General features: G+C 47.0%; 2 protein-coding genes across 2 annotated transcripts in view; both read right to left on the reverse strand.

Moving 5' to 3' along the window:
• Positions 1–118: 118 nt before the first annotated feature.
• Positions 119–472, reverse strand: T265_02313 (hypothetical protein; the record flags this gene model as incomplete). The annotated part of the gene is made up of 1 exon (XM_009166527.1): positions 119–472. The coding sequence occupies one exon, from the start codon at positions 470–472 to the stop codon at positions 119–121; it is 354 nt and encodes a 117-aa protein (XP_009164791.1).
• A 3,461-nt stretch (positions 473–3,933) lies between these two features.
• Positions 3,934–14,264, reverse strand: part of T265_02314 (hypothetical protein) — a gene marked incomplete at both ends in the record, with an annotated part of 38,649 nt that continues 28,318 nt past the window's right edge. The window contains 5 exons of the mRNA XM_009166528.1: positions 3,934–4,181; positions 4,279–6,558; positions 6,636–6,839; positions 9,955–10,033; positions 12,654–12,960. Of these exons, the coding sequence (XP_009164792.1) occupies positions 3,934–4,181; positions 4,279–6,558; positions 6,636–6,839; positions 9,955–10,033; positions 12,654–12,960 (3,118 nt within the window). The remainder of the gene's footprint in view (positions 4,182–4,278; positions 6,559–6,635; positions 6,840–9,954; positions 10,034–12,653; positions 12,961–14,264) is intronic.

Below are 14,264 nucleotides of genomic sequence, written 5' to 3' on the forward strand. Positions count from 1 at the left end.
GCATCGTTGTCAACACTGATGTTGCTGTCTTTGTTGTCGATGATGATGATCGTTAGCATCAACTTTGGACCCGGGGTTCAGCTGGCTTACATGTAGAATTCCTGCCATTAAAGTGCATTCAGACGTCTTGTCGGAAATGCTGGTAGATTATCCCGCTAATTTGCCGTAACTGTGACGCCGAATCCTTCTTGCTGACATTTCCGCGGCTCCTGAGTCCACAGTTCCTCCTCCGCTTTTCCACGTCGGTTTTGGTAGAATGATTCTTACGGCTTCCGTCGCCATATTCCAGACGTCTTTTCCGTACCAGGATGGAACCAACGAGTTGATTCTGTATGCTGGAGGAACTGGGCCAATGCCCCCCCCCACATAATTGGGACAAATTGCTACGAATTTCACGATAGCTCGGATGTGAGTGACACGTGAACCCAGTCTCTCTGGAGTACAAATTTGTCGTAGCTTTGTCTGGCTGCATCACAAACACTTTTGGTGATTCGTATGGTCCTAGTGAACACTGCACATATCAGTATTGTTTTGCGCCTCGGTTAGGCGATAACGGACTGGATGCTGAACGGATACTGTCCGCTTCCGGTTGATGAATTTAATTAGTCTCCTTCGGGAAATGGATTTACCAGACGGAACGTCCCTCACTGTTGTACTCTATTCTCGGTCCCATCAAGTGAGAAACTGACAGAACTTTTGCCTTTTCGGCAGCGGCTGCCCAAGTGCCCGGTACAGAAAGGGTCTGTCAGTGTCGCCTCGACAACGCATTCCTGTAAGCAGACAAACGCAGAAAGCTACCTATTATAGACTAGCAACAGGTATATGGGACTCTACACCGTACAGAAAGGGTCTGTCAGTGTCCCCTTGACAACGCATTCCTGTAAGCAGACACACGCAGAAAGCTAACTATTCTGGACTAGCAACAGGTATATGGGACTCTACACCACCTAAACAAACAACAATCAATCACTGGGCAAACAACTACAATGCCGTGAAACTTTGAACCGTTCTCGAAAACAAATTAAATTTCGCTTATCATTACAGCGCACGTCAAATTGTGTACATGGGGAACGCGCTGCAGAGAAAGCACGCACTAGAAATCATCTTTGATGACAACATACCGAGGCTTGGTATGTGAACTTGACCACGCTACCTGAAGAGAGAATAGCCACAAGGACTGACCGCCACCGTCAATGCGCGGTATTCAGGCAGCAAAAAGGAGAGCACAAACTCAACCGTGGAAGGCACCCCAAGTTTACGTGTCTTAGAACAGTGGTTTACATACCTGTCTTCTATAATGTACGCTGGACGTTTGTGTAGCTTTTTCGTCCACCGGTAGATAGTGTTCCATTAGGGTAGGTTTTCGAAACGTCCACGTCGAAATTCTTACTACTCACGAGTAGTACCGACGAACGTTAAATCATGTATACCTTTCTAATGTACTGCTCATAAGGTTGCTGAAAATCCGTCGACCTTATGAGTAGTACATTAGAAGGACACATGTATCGCGATATCTCGAATATCGTAGCCACTGAAACATGAGGCGGCCTGGTGCAGCACATTCAGTTGCCTGGAAGCATCACAAACGAGAGATTCAGCTGGGTTCCGGGTGAGTCTCTCGAATTAGTTTGCGAATGAGTGTATATTCGCTAACGTTAAATCCTCTCCATGAAACTTAAGTGGGTTCCTCTGCGCACTTAAACGTCTGTTCGAAAAGTGCTCGTTGACTGGCCATAAGCACTCACTAGTGATCTGATCAATAGGAGCCCAAACTAGACCGCTCTCTGATTATGTAACTGTTCGGAAGCTGCAAGCAGTTCGAAATAACAGAAAAGCACGCCGATCGGGCGCGTATGTGGCGAGCCGGCTAGAGACCAAGGTAAGGTGTTGCCTTACCCATCAGTACATGGATCAACCAGAATCGAGCATTCTGACTCGGCGCTTCTCACCCCGGGAAAATTCTAGCCCTTGTGGGAAATTTTGTGACAAGTTTATCAAAACAGTCATAACGTTCAAAGCCTTTTGGTATACCATATAGGGGTGAAACAGCACGCCAAGGACCAACAGAACAGTTGCGATTCAAACCTCCTGCGATGCAGAGCACTACAAATCAATCCACAAACCGAGTTATACACCTTACGCACCCAGCAAAAAGTACTCAGTACCTCGCATACAGACAGCAATGTGTGCGAGACCTCCAAGAAGAAAGACTACCTCCCAAGAGCGCAAAACATTAAGTCCTTGTAAAGTTGTTTTTGTAATCACCATGTCTAGACAAGCCAACCTACTTGCCGTATCACCCGAGTCGGTGAACATTTGTCAACATCTGTGGCACCAGTTTGGTCTTCGAGACGAATAAAGCAAGTAGATCTGTATCTCCGTGGCACTACCGTAAGGTCCGCAATGCTTATATACGCCATGTGTTCCAAGGTGGTCGAAACGACAGCCCACGATGTATGACTCTCAGTTCACACACACTTATCTAGACAAAAAGGGAAAAACTGAACATCGGCGAACTGTTTGGTCGAATTCGAGGCTACTCAATCTCTTGCCACCGTTGTCTTCAGCGAACCAAACTATACGGAGGGGAACCATCCGCCGTACTTTTAAAAAGAGTTATAACTGAATAATTGGACTTTATTTCTCCCCACCTGTTTACTTTCCTTACTTTGAAGTCAAATCATTAAGCCTACAGGAGGAAAACAGTCTACTGTTGGAATCGCAGCACGCCATCCAGTTCAATCACCGGGGAAGTACTAAAAATACCGCTCCAAAGTGTTTGGTCAAAGTACATGGAACGAACTAGGAAGACGTTCGTCTTACGAGCCATATAAAGGGTGTCTCATAATAGACGCAAAAAATAATACCCATGTTAAAATTTCAACACCAATTCAGACACTTATCATTTTTACGTGGACATACATGAAGGTGGCGTTTCATAATACAATACACGCTGGCACCGGTCAACTGAGACACCTGAGTTAGTGACGAAGATGCCATGGTGCTCTGGGACTGAAGTTGCTCGACGGCATTCTGTACAATGGGCGCTCTTTCATCACTCAGAGTCTTTCTCCCTTTGCAAGGAAGATCCAATACAGATCCAGTGGACTCAAATTTCGGCAATAAGCGTGTACTGATCGACACGGTGAAAGGATCTGTGATGAGACCATGTTTGGTTTTGTAATCACGAGGTGCAGCGGTGACTCTTTCACTAAGGGAATAATAGAGTTTCACAATTTTAATGCGCGTACTGACATCCATCGTGAACGGAAAAAAATGCCAACACTTGCGCACAAAACCTCTTTTATGTGTCTACTTATAATGAAAGATTTTGTCATCCTTCCTTCGACTGACTACGTTTACTCACCCAATCAAACATTGCGTCTATTATGAGACACCCTATACATACATATATATATATATATATATATATATATAACTAGCGGTGCCTAGCTGCCATGCCACTTGAAGAGAACACGAGGTCCGTGATGCTCTCACGTTGTCTAAGCCTAGACAAGAACAGTCGAAATAGGCTCGAACCACAGAACTTCCGGTTGCCCTAACAACTGAGCCATCTCGAGCTCAGGCTTGAATATATTCCAGTTTTTTTTTCAAAACTGAGCGAGTAGGGAGTGAGACCACAGACAAGGATCCAGCGCCCTTAGGATCGACATTTGGCTGTCGTGTGTCCTCTTCATCGCCGTCTAGCATAGCCGGTTTTAATGTACAACGGTGAGCGAAAGGGTAGTATTTATTCGACCTGCAAAACAGGTTGCCCGTCTTCGAAACAAACAGGGCTGCGTGTCACGAAATGCAGTGGGCAATGTACATGTGGCTGAAACCAAGAAGTGGATGAGACAGAATTGTCGGACAAAACAATCAATGAGAGCTGTTATTCTTCAACCGGAAATAGAAAAAAGGGGGGAGAATTGGTTACCACGGGGGTGGATACAAATGGGTGTTCTGAGGGACGCATAAGCGTGCCATTGTCCAAAAATTCGGGCGATTGTCGGAAGTGGATATGAGGCCACCTAACAGGGGTGGTCGCAAGTAGGAGGGTAGCAAAGACGGATTGGAGGTTGGCAAAAGTCCGCGCGGATTCACTGGTAGTGTGGGTGGGATGGATAAGAGTGGCTGCTCGCGAAACGTCCGACGTTTTGCGGGTGGTTCCTCGCCATGTTCTGGATCAGTTCGAGAAACGTCCGCGTTTTGCGGGTGGTTCCTCGCCATGTTCTGGATCAGTTCGATTCGGCGTTTCTCGATACTTGCTCAAGTGACGTTCTGTGGTTTTGCTAACTGGCTCTACTGGTTGGGATGAGGAATCTGATAAATGTGAACTGTATGGTTCTGAGCTGAAGCGGAAGGTCCCGTCCCGAGGCGGCCGCAAGCGGTCACGTTCATCGGATTTCGGGTGATACACAGAATATCGGGGCAGGTGCTCTGAACTTGAAGAACTAGTCGGTGAACTACAATGACGGGGATCCGGGATGAGACTGGAAACAGCCGTGAAACCCTCTCGCGAACGTCGACTGCCTGACGAATTGTGACCACCTGAGCTAAACCGCCGATAATCGACATCCCGTGACCCGATAGTATGGGTTCTGACTGGGTTATCACTTGTACGCGAGGAAACATTGGAGTCTGTGTGAGACAGCGTGGCACCGTTTGTTTTCGACTCGCGGAAGTCGGAGGGTAAGGGTAGGAGGCATGGTTTATACGGACCAGAACCAGTCGGCATAAACCGCATGTCTTTATCCCCAGATGACTCAGTTTGGCGCGAAGAAAATTCAAACGACTCTCTTGAACTTCGGGCTTTGGATTTGTTATCTAAACTATGAGCAGTGTTAGTGGAACGGTATGACCGGTGAACACGCGCACCAGAGCAGTGACGGCTAGGGAGTTCCATACTCGACTCATACGGCTCCGAGTCTTTGGGAGACGTGTGTCGACCTTTGGGATAATACGGTCTGTACCCACGAAATGAATTGCGCCTTGGTGGACTGGGCTTTGGAGATCGGGAACACTGAGTGGAGAATGAGGCATCGGTTGACGAAATGTTCCACTCGTCCTCCAGTGTGTACGTGACGCTAGACGCATCGCTTGAAATGTAGCTGTAACTCCCATCTCCATTAGGTCCTTGCGACTGGGTTACACCAGGCTTTCCCCATTCGTTAATTTCATCCACTTCCTCGATTTCATCATCCAAAACTTCCCCTTCCTCACTTTCAGCCGCAGGTTTAGATGAGTTTGTGAAAAACGGATGAGTTTTTGAAATGTCTTCCAGCACGAGCATTGGCCCGGGAGGTAGACCTCCACGAAGTTCATTAAGACTGCTGTTATATTTTGAAACTTCGGATGGTGAGTGATCTTTCCGGCGAAGATCGAAATCCCGGTGTCCCGAGTAGTTGTCTTCAAGTTGACCACGTAACGTTTTACTTCCATCCTCGTAGACGGTGATTGGTTTTGTCAGCCGTTCTCTGGACAAATGGACGACCGGTTCACTTGATGCCAGTGAAGATTGACTGACAGACTTTGGGTGCAACTGAACTTCCGAATCACATCTATGATCACCGTGAAAAACAAGAGTGTGTCCGGTGGTTCCCGCAACATTATCATTGGTTACCTGATCGGAGAGTACAGGATACGACTGTCGTGAGTTCACATTCCCGCGCGAATCGGAGGGTGTCTGGCCCATCGCATCGTTCTTTAAAGTATTTTTCACTGCGAATGATTCAAAAATGGGCGCCCGATCAGATAGGAGATGTTCAACCTGAGTTGGGAAACCAAAAGAACTCCGAGACTCCCGAAACGCGGCGCTTCGATGGGTCGGAGGGTTGAAACGATACTTTAGTGGACTGTCACCGTAGTCCCAAGAACAAGTGGTGATATCCATGTCGCTAGTTTGGCTGATTTCACGGTGCTCTGGTTCGTCTGCCTCAACGTCCATATCCTGGGAATCCGACACAACCTCACTGGCAAATGGCTGTTGTTGCTTACACAGTGACTTGCTGGGAGTGGACGCAGACAGGGGAATTTCCTTTGGTTCCACAGGATGTTTTGATGGATCGTTTTCAACAGGCTGTTCGACTGGACTCGCGGGAGCTGAAGGTGGATCGACGGCAGCTTGTTCTCCCGCTGTGGCTGCCTCCAAAATAGTTGCGGTTTTCTGTGTGTCGTCCGTCAACAGAGGAGTACAGCGTGCTGTCGCTTCCTCAGTCGCACTGGCTTCCACAACAGGGGTGGTGGATCGTTTGAACAACTCCGGGTTCTTTGCGACTGTCGAAAGTAGGACAGATGCAAGGGACTGAGTATCGAAAGATCGGTGACGATTAAGTCGCGGGTCAGTTTGAGGGTTGCATAGTGCCGCTAGCTGACTATTCGTGGAATCCGTACTAGTCGATAGTTGTCCGGGCTGATTGTCCGATTCTTCGGAGCCCCGACGTGATGCAAGCAAGGCGATCAAAGCGGTACCAAGAAGATCTTTGCCGCCGTCGGGTAAACTGGATAACAAGGCATCCAACGGCATCTTTAATTTGGTATCCGTAGGAGGAACGTTGGCTACAATGAGGAAAAAAGACCACGTTAGGAACCGGTCAGTGAGCAAATGACTGAGCAATCGAAAATTACGGACATACCCAGATTTCGTTGGCTAAACACGATATCCGTGGGAACGGGAATCGGTGCGGGGCGAGCGAAAAATTTGGTGCCCGCCGAATCTTTGTCAAGAGACTGGAACATTGCGCAATTTGTTTGCTGGTAGGGGTACTGATCCAAACTATATGGAGTGAGCAAAATCGCATGAAGGTAGTTTGTTTCCAGGCCTTCGGATGGCGGGAAACCTACAATTAGCGTTGAAATATGTACAAAAAGTTAGGCGAGCCAGATGATCAACAGGGGTAGTTGTGAAACAATTGCTTTTTCAAAAAATGAGGGTAGTGTTAGGAGAGGAAGAAGAAGCGAGACGACAGGGTCGAAGCACACGCGCGCTGGAGACGTCGACAGTCAGACTTGACGATGACATTCGGCCTTGAACACCCTATGAACCACTCAGGGTGACGATGTCGATGAGCAGTTCGATGACGAGACATTCGATTGAACGGAACTGTAAATCTGCAAGTCAACATTCCCCCCCCCCACCCCTATTGTGTGGGAGATTAATATCCTGATAAAGAACCGTGTAAAGAAAGGTGTTTCTGCGGGAACTTCACATGCAACGGTCTGTCAAATGAAGAAGGTGTTGCAGCCTTTGTAGTCTTGGCGCAGCCAGACCATCCGACAACTGGTGGGAACGGTTGTGAGAAGAATCTCAGGCGACACCAGCGAACTTGAAACAATCACATTTGGTCGGCCATTTCTTGAGCTCAGATGCCATCTGAATTCCATCAACCACCACGGACACCAGGCCTAATCACACGAAGTAGCGCTATCCAGGAAGCCACATTTTTTCATAACCATTAGTATGAGCAGCGATGTCATCTGCTAAGTGGACAAGGCTGGCGACTTTGTGGGATCATTCCGCTGTCGAGAACAGAGAATACACTGACAGTGTATTGTGGAGCATACACGCGGCCTGCGTATGCAGAGCCTGTACGAAACCTGTCCAGGCGCGATCCACACCGAATAATCGAACATGTCGCGAGCCAAAGAAGCCATGCCCTGATAGGTCAGAATATGGACCAATCAAAACCGAGCACTTTTGGTTCCGTCCTATCGTAAGCATGTGGGGGCTTTTTGTAATGTACTACTCATAAGGTTGCTGAAAATCCGTCGACAGTCCATGACCGGTTTCGCCCTATATGGGGTTCATCAGGTAGGCGCAGTCTCCTGGTTTCCGTTAACCTTATGTACTACTTGAAACTAAATTGCACGGAATCAGCGAATATACACTCATTTGCACACTAATTTGGTTTTTTCGAGAGGCTCACTTGGAACCCAGCTGAGAACATCACAAACGAGAGATTCAACTGGTTTCCAGGTGAGTCTCTCGAAAAAAAAACAAATTAGTTTGCAAATGAGTGTGCATTCGCATGTGGGGAATTCTCTCGTGGCGCTCTGTATATTTCCCTTTGTCCTCAAAAACGGCTTCAAGTAACTGGGTATTTTGATACAAGAGGGGAGGAGAATGGCAGGAGGAATACCAGTAAAGGAGTTGGGAAACACATCGAACTATTCGCCCAACCAAGCCTCTACCACGCGCGATAGAAAGAACGAAACAAGCCCAATTCAAGTGTTTTACATAGTACGATAATTCGCGAGATTCCGGGCCCCCGAGACCCCGTGGACATCCGGATGGGGAGCAGACAATCACGCCGACAGAGAAGTTTTCACTGTAGAAGTATTAATCTCTTCGCATTGATAAAACTACGAACGAAAGCTGCTTTCCTCTGGACCGCCTCTGGTCGGCCCTTCCGAAATATTAAAGCGCGTTAAGAAGGGAAAACTTTTAGCTGTCCATTTTGATGGTTGGTCTCTCCGGTGTCTGCATTCCCATGAGAGGCGGTCCAGTCAGAAAAATGAGTCTTCCAAAAGTTCTCAGTTTTAGTCTGGATCTCGAACTCGAAACAAGTTTGCGTGGCCTCGGCAATTTGTGATCGGGAGAGCGTCCACACAAAGAAGTACAAACCTTTCCCAGTCTGCCTCTTTGTCATTGTAGTTGGCAAAATAGATTCAGAAAAAATCCGCATGCCGGACGATTCTTATTGGCCAACACACCGATTAAGAGTGACGAAATACCACGTTAACAAAGCAGAACGAGGGAACAAGATGGACCGTGTGCGTGTGAAGCCACTCCATGCAGAGTGACGATAAAGGTGAGGCTTGACAAAGCAGACAAACTGCGATTAGTTTTCCCGATGAGTTTGAAACTGTGTTAGATAAATCACCAGAATTTGTGAGGGGGCGCGTATTAGATGGACAGAGTGCTCACTGAGATTGGGTAGTGATTGAAGAGAGGAAAACCGCAAGGGTTAGGGAACATACACAGGTGCAACAACGTACTGTAACGGAGCAGATTCGATGACGAACGAGCTTCTGGTAGGTTGACTAAAAAGTGGTCGAATCAAGGAACTCTACATTCAAAAGGCCAGTCGAGTAGTAGTGGGCGTGAGTAGAGAAAGTATCAATGAATCTAACCCGTATTTCGACAATTTACAACATTTGAAATGAACAGACTGAGCTTTGAGCGCATGGATTTACTTGAACATGTTACGAGAAAACTGAATCATAACCCACATTGGATTGCTTTGTCTAACGCGTGCTCAAAAGGCGGTGCATCACTGCAAACAGCGGAGCTGGCAGAACATCCACGGAGCACGCAACATCTGGCTGGATGTCAAGACCATACGAACTGTATAGTAATTCTGGCACACAGCCGATGGCGCTATTGCATCAAAGTTATCGCCTTCAGTGCGTGTGGCTCCCAATTCCTGCCATACTGGACACAGTTTGGGGCATCATGTCAAACGCGTCGCCATCCGTTACTCTCCTCATTCTCGGTGAAAAACTGCATCTCGGTGCACGGTTTGTGAACCGAAGAATTGAACTGAACGCAAAGTTAGTAAAAGTGGTGGGCTCGAGGTAGCTCCGTGATTAAGGAACTAGCTTATGAACCGGAAGGTCCGTGGTCCGAACCCAACCCCCCGGGCATCTCGACGGCTCCTGTCTAGGGCTTGGGCAACCTTGCCGTAGCCCATCCCTCCTTGGTAGCTAGGCCCCGAAAGGATGCCACAGTTGAACGGACTCTTGATTATTATGAAAATGGAAGCAAACCAAAATCATTTCGCGCCTCCAGTACACTTTCGAACATACTACTTCTGGAGCAAGTGGTGTGTAAATATTCTGAAAACCAGACTAGGCTATGGACTTTCCGCCATGGTGTACCATTAAGCTTACTCAGTGCATCGGTTTTTCAGACAACGTGGCAATAAATCGTGTATATTTTAACCGGTGACTTACTTATGGAACGAGCAAACGGACAGTCAGGAAACAGAAGCAATACGCTGGATTCATCGCAGTTCATGCGAACGACTCCTGCCTGTAACAAGTAAGAAAAGTGAATGAAAACAAGGGAGACAACGACCTGAGAAAACGGGGAGGGATGGCGTAAGTTATGCGCCTAACCCAGTTGCACAGCAGCGGGATACAAGAGAACACGAGTAGGAAAGTACAGATATAATCGGTCAGGAAAAGAGCGCACGGAAGCTTCGAATCTGAGTTGATCCTTGACGTTCTTTCAAAAGTGTATATCTCCTATTCTTTACGGCAGGTTACACATGTTGTATGGTAAAGCAGTCAATTGTCTCGGGGCTTTCCCAACTTCTGGTTCTTTGATAATGGAGTGAGCTCATTGCATACAACGCCAACCTCCTGTCTCGATCAAGCTCCATCAGGGCCCAATGTCGGTAGATGACTGTTTTAAATTGGATCCTGGAATCATCTTCCATATCTTATTGTGATGACCAGCTCAACAGCGTGAATCAAAGAAATTCCTAAATCTTGAAACAAAGTGCGTATAGACGTAATACACTACTCATAAGGTTGGTGGAAACTCTTCGATGACCCACGAAGAAGAACAAGATGAAAAAGAGACTCAGCTGGATCAGGACCAAATTGGTGTGTACATGAGCGTGTAAGTCGAAAGCATGTATACTTTTGCGAAATCCAAAGAAAATGTGCTTATGGAAGAGGCTTTGAGTACGATTATGAATGACCGGTGGATTTGAGTAAAGTTCGAGTAACGATGACGTTGTCAGAAATCAGCTGTGTGGACCGATGTCCACTCGATTAGGAAGAGGATTACCTGTCAACTAGGTCACAATCAAATTTTTATCTGAATCTAAGCCCATGACCAATTCACCTTGGTTACGGTTTGGCGAACTTTCATACTACTACCAAGTAGTACAAAGTCTCGCAATCTCGGCACTTGGGCGAAGTATGACCCGTTCGGATGGTTTATAGAAAAATGGTTGATGGTGAACAGATGATACCGACCAATTAGATCTCAAATACCTCCTCTGATAAGTTGGTTTGTAAAATGCGGATATCTCCCAAGGTTTACTAACTCGAAACGTACTGTGCAGATATTGTCGGAAATATTTTCGTATTCGTTTACACAAACCAAGGCGCCAAACTATAAAAACCTGATGAAGAACATCACAACTCCACGTAATCCATGGTCAGTCAGTTTTGAGAAAAAAATGAAATAGCATCAAGTAGATGTGCGATCGGGTCCCCAAGTGCCCAAGGTCCTCACTGAGACTCAACTATTTGATGGGTATAAAGAGATCGGACACGTCGCCCGTTAGATCATCAGTCCTTCGACAAGTTTGAGCAGCCACCGGTCTAACCAACTGCTAACTTTTTCAAACAACGTCATGATTGCCGGTGTGAGTGGCTTACCTAAACGGTCAGTCCTGAAAGGGGAACAAACAAATAACCAACAATGGGGTGGACATTCTACCAGGAGTTGACCATGAAGTACCACTGAAAGCTTAACTGCACTAGGATATGGGACCTTCGGGATCAGACAGTAGCCTTACAGTAAACAGCCAGAAATGATTCCCAGTACAGCATTTGCTACCTCTCCGGTGCTCCGCGTGGATCAACGGCCATTCAGAACAACCATTAGCGGTTTAAGTCGTATATCGACCGCATTGGATAGAAATTCGGCCAACGCGGTCAAGCGCTGAGCTACAGGAGTGTGCCGACGGTTTGACACTGACCTTTTCTGACAGTTTTTTTCCCTGAAGAAGGCACATCCGGGGACGGGATAGTTCAATGGTTATAGCCCGAATTTACTGACCAAAAGGTCCGTGGTTCAAACCCGACCTCTGCCTCTAGACTTCCCTTGTCTAGGCTTGGGCAACCTGCCAGTATCCTAGCCCTCGTGCTTCCTTTGGGTGGCATGGCAGCTAGGCACCGAAAAGGTATTACAGCTGAACCATTTTTTCTGAGGAAGGCATCATCGCTCTTCCACAAACACGTCTATTCTGGCCGTCATGCTCTTATCGTAGAGAATAAAAAGAATGTACCTCAGGACCGCCTCGTGTTACGGTTAATTTTAGTACGAGGGTTCAGTGCACTTCGTCCCACCACTTCTCTTTGATCTTCTTGTCATATTTGCACTTTATGGAACAGAGCACCTTAAAGCACTAACATCTGGCGCCAGCTATTGATCAGGAGTCCTTTGAAGAGAGAAAGTGCTACGATAAAATATCACCAGACAATGGTTAGACAGAATTCCACACGGATCCCGCTTTACCGCTCGTAGTAAGGTGCTGCTACGGCCGAGAAGCCTATCCCACGCAAAAATGGCCAAAGTTTGGGACGCTTGCCGGTCCGGCATCAAGCCGAGATCTGATTGGTCGAAAGTCCGGACTCAACAGCCAATCATAACCTAGTATTGGTCCAATGCCGGTTGCTAATGTTGCATCCAGAAGGCGTCAGAATTTCCAGAAAGTTGTCGCCGCTTACACTCCATACATGAAGCGCTGTAAAAGTGTTCTTGACTTCGTTTTGGGCGTTAATATACCTTTGGTGTTTGTGTTGACGTGAACGCTAGCCTGACCGGGAACAAGCTGGGAAAAAAAACGTTACTATTGCAATCAGAGATGAACTTTCAGTTTGTAAATGAGAAAAGCACGCTGCTAACTTACCAATGCTTTGTCAGCCAATACTTGGCACAGCTGTGACATTTCTGTCCGCTGCCCGCCCGCGTCGTGCAGGGTGAGATGGAAATAGTTACCACGGTAACCGGCAAACGGGCTCGAATCACACTGCAATGAAGAGGCTGTGGTACTATTCAGCCGTGGGAGACACCATTCCTGATCACGAGGTATGGAGACTAGAACAGGGGGACCATTGGGATCTGGCGGTTTCGTAGGCCATGGTGTTAAGCCAGCCAACTCGTAGTGCAGCGCAGCATGTGAAATTAGTCGAGAGATATGGAGACATGGCTGAAGACTAGAGATGAAAAATGGGCACGAGAAATGAAGGCTGATAGCCCCGGACAACGAAAAATTATTGCTGACACAGTTAGCATTCATCCATCGAGTTGGGATGGGGAAAAGTTTCCATACGGCTTTAGGCAGAGTGTATTTTCAACGAATCTGTCCCTGTGAAAGGCCAGCTGGAGCAGGAAATCAATATAGGGTTCCGCATCATGTTCAAGTTATTGGCACTTGGATGCTTGCAAACGTATGACATAAATCGGACCATCACTGTGTCAAAATATTGGTAATCGACCGGGTGGCCATTGATCTGTTCGCCTGGAGGTTCGCAAACGTTTCGTCCACAGTCTAGAGGACATAGTGCGGAGTGGGTACATTATCGCTACCCGCTTGCGTTTATATAGCTTTCAAAGAGTACCCGATATGTTATCACGTGATTGGCTGGTTCGTACGTACATTTCTTGTGACCTTATTGGCTCGTCCACAATCTGCGTTGTGTTGTGGTCGGCACTTCTCGTACTCCATCGGTTTATCGGACAGCTTTTCCTAGAAGTCTCTAGGTCCGCGTTCAAAGCAGCCTGTTCCACGTTTGTGTTGCGTTTTGGTCTGTTCCCCATTAATTTGAAATCACCACAACGACCAATCAAATTGAGCAATGACCCAATCAACTACGCACTGACGATGCCTCCCCGACTGGGACCGAAACGTTTGGAAGTAAACTGCCAAGTTCGGCGAAGAGATCAACGGCCATCTGACCAAACACCCATAAATTGGGTCGCCAAGATACCACACAAGGTAGAAAGTGAAATACCGTCAACAACGATCAAAAATAGTGGGTCAAAGCTCAGTACGTTTGCATAGAAATAGTCACACTGAAAGACGGAATAGAAAAGGATTGACTTTTTGGTTCATTTGCGTTGGTGTTTGGTTTGCTCTGGCCTCGAGTTCAAGGTTCTTTCATATTCATGCTAATTTTATTCAACCTCGCTAGGATAACCTCCAAATCCGGTTAGGAATGAAAACTGTGTAATGACCTCACTGGTGTTGTTAGTGGTCCCTAACTGCTATTTTACCTTGTAAGCGTGTGGCGATTTACGTATGAAGTTCAACTGCGTTTGTGTGCGAGCAGCCGCTGTAGCCCAGTCTATGATGAACTATTCCACCGTTTTTCAGGATACAGGGTCTTTGAACCGTTGGATATTTTGCTCAGAATTAGATGACTCAACCGCCCGAATCACCAAAACGGTGAACAGTGACATCGTGGGATGAGCGAATATACAAACTAGCTTGTACTTTGAGTGTGTGAGTGAGTTGAGT

This window comes from Opisthorchis viverrini (genome assembly GCF_000715545.1).
Source record: "Opisthorchis viverrini unplaced genomic scaffold opera_v5_28, whole genome shotgun sequence".
Lineage (NCBI taxonomy): Eukaryota > Metazoa > Platyhelminthes > Trematoda > Opisthorchiida > Opisthorchiidae > Opisthorchis > Opisthorchis viverrini.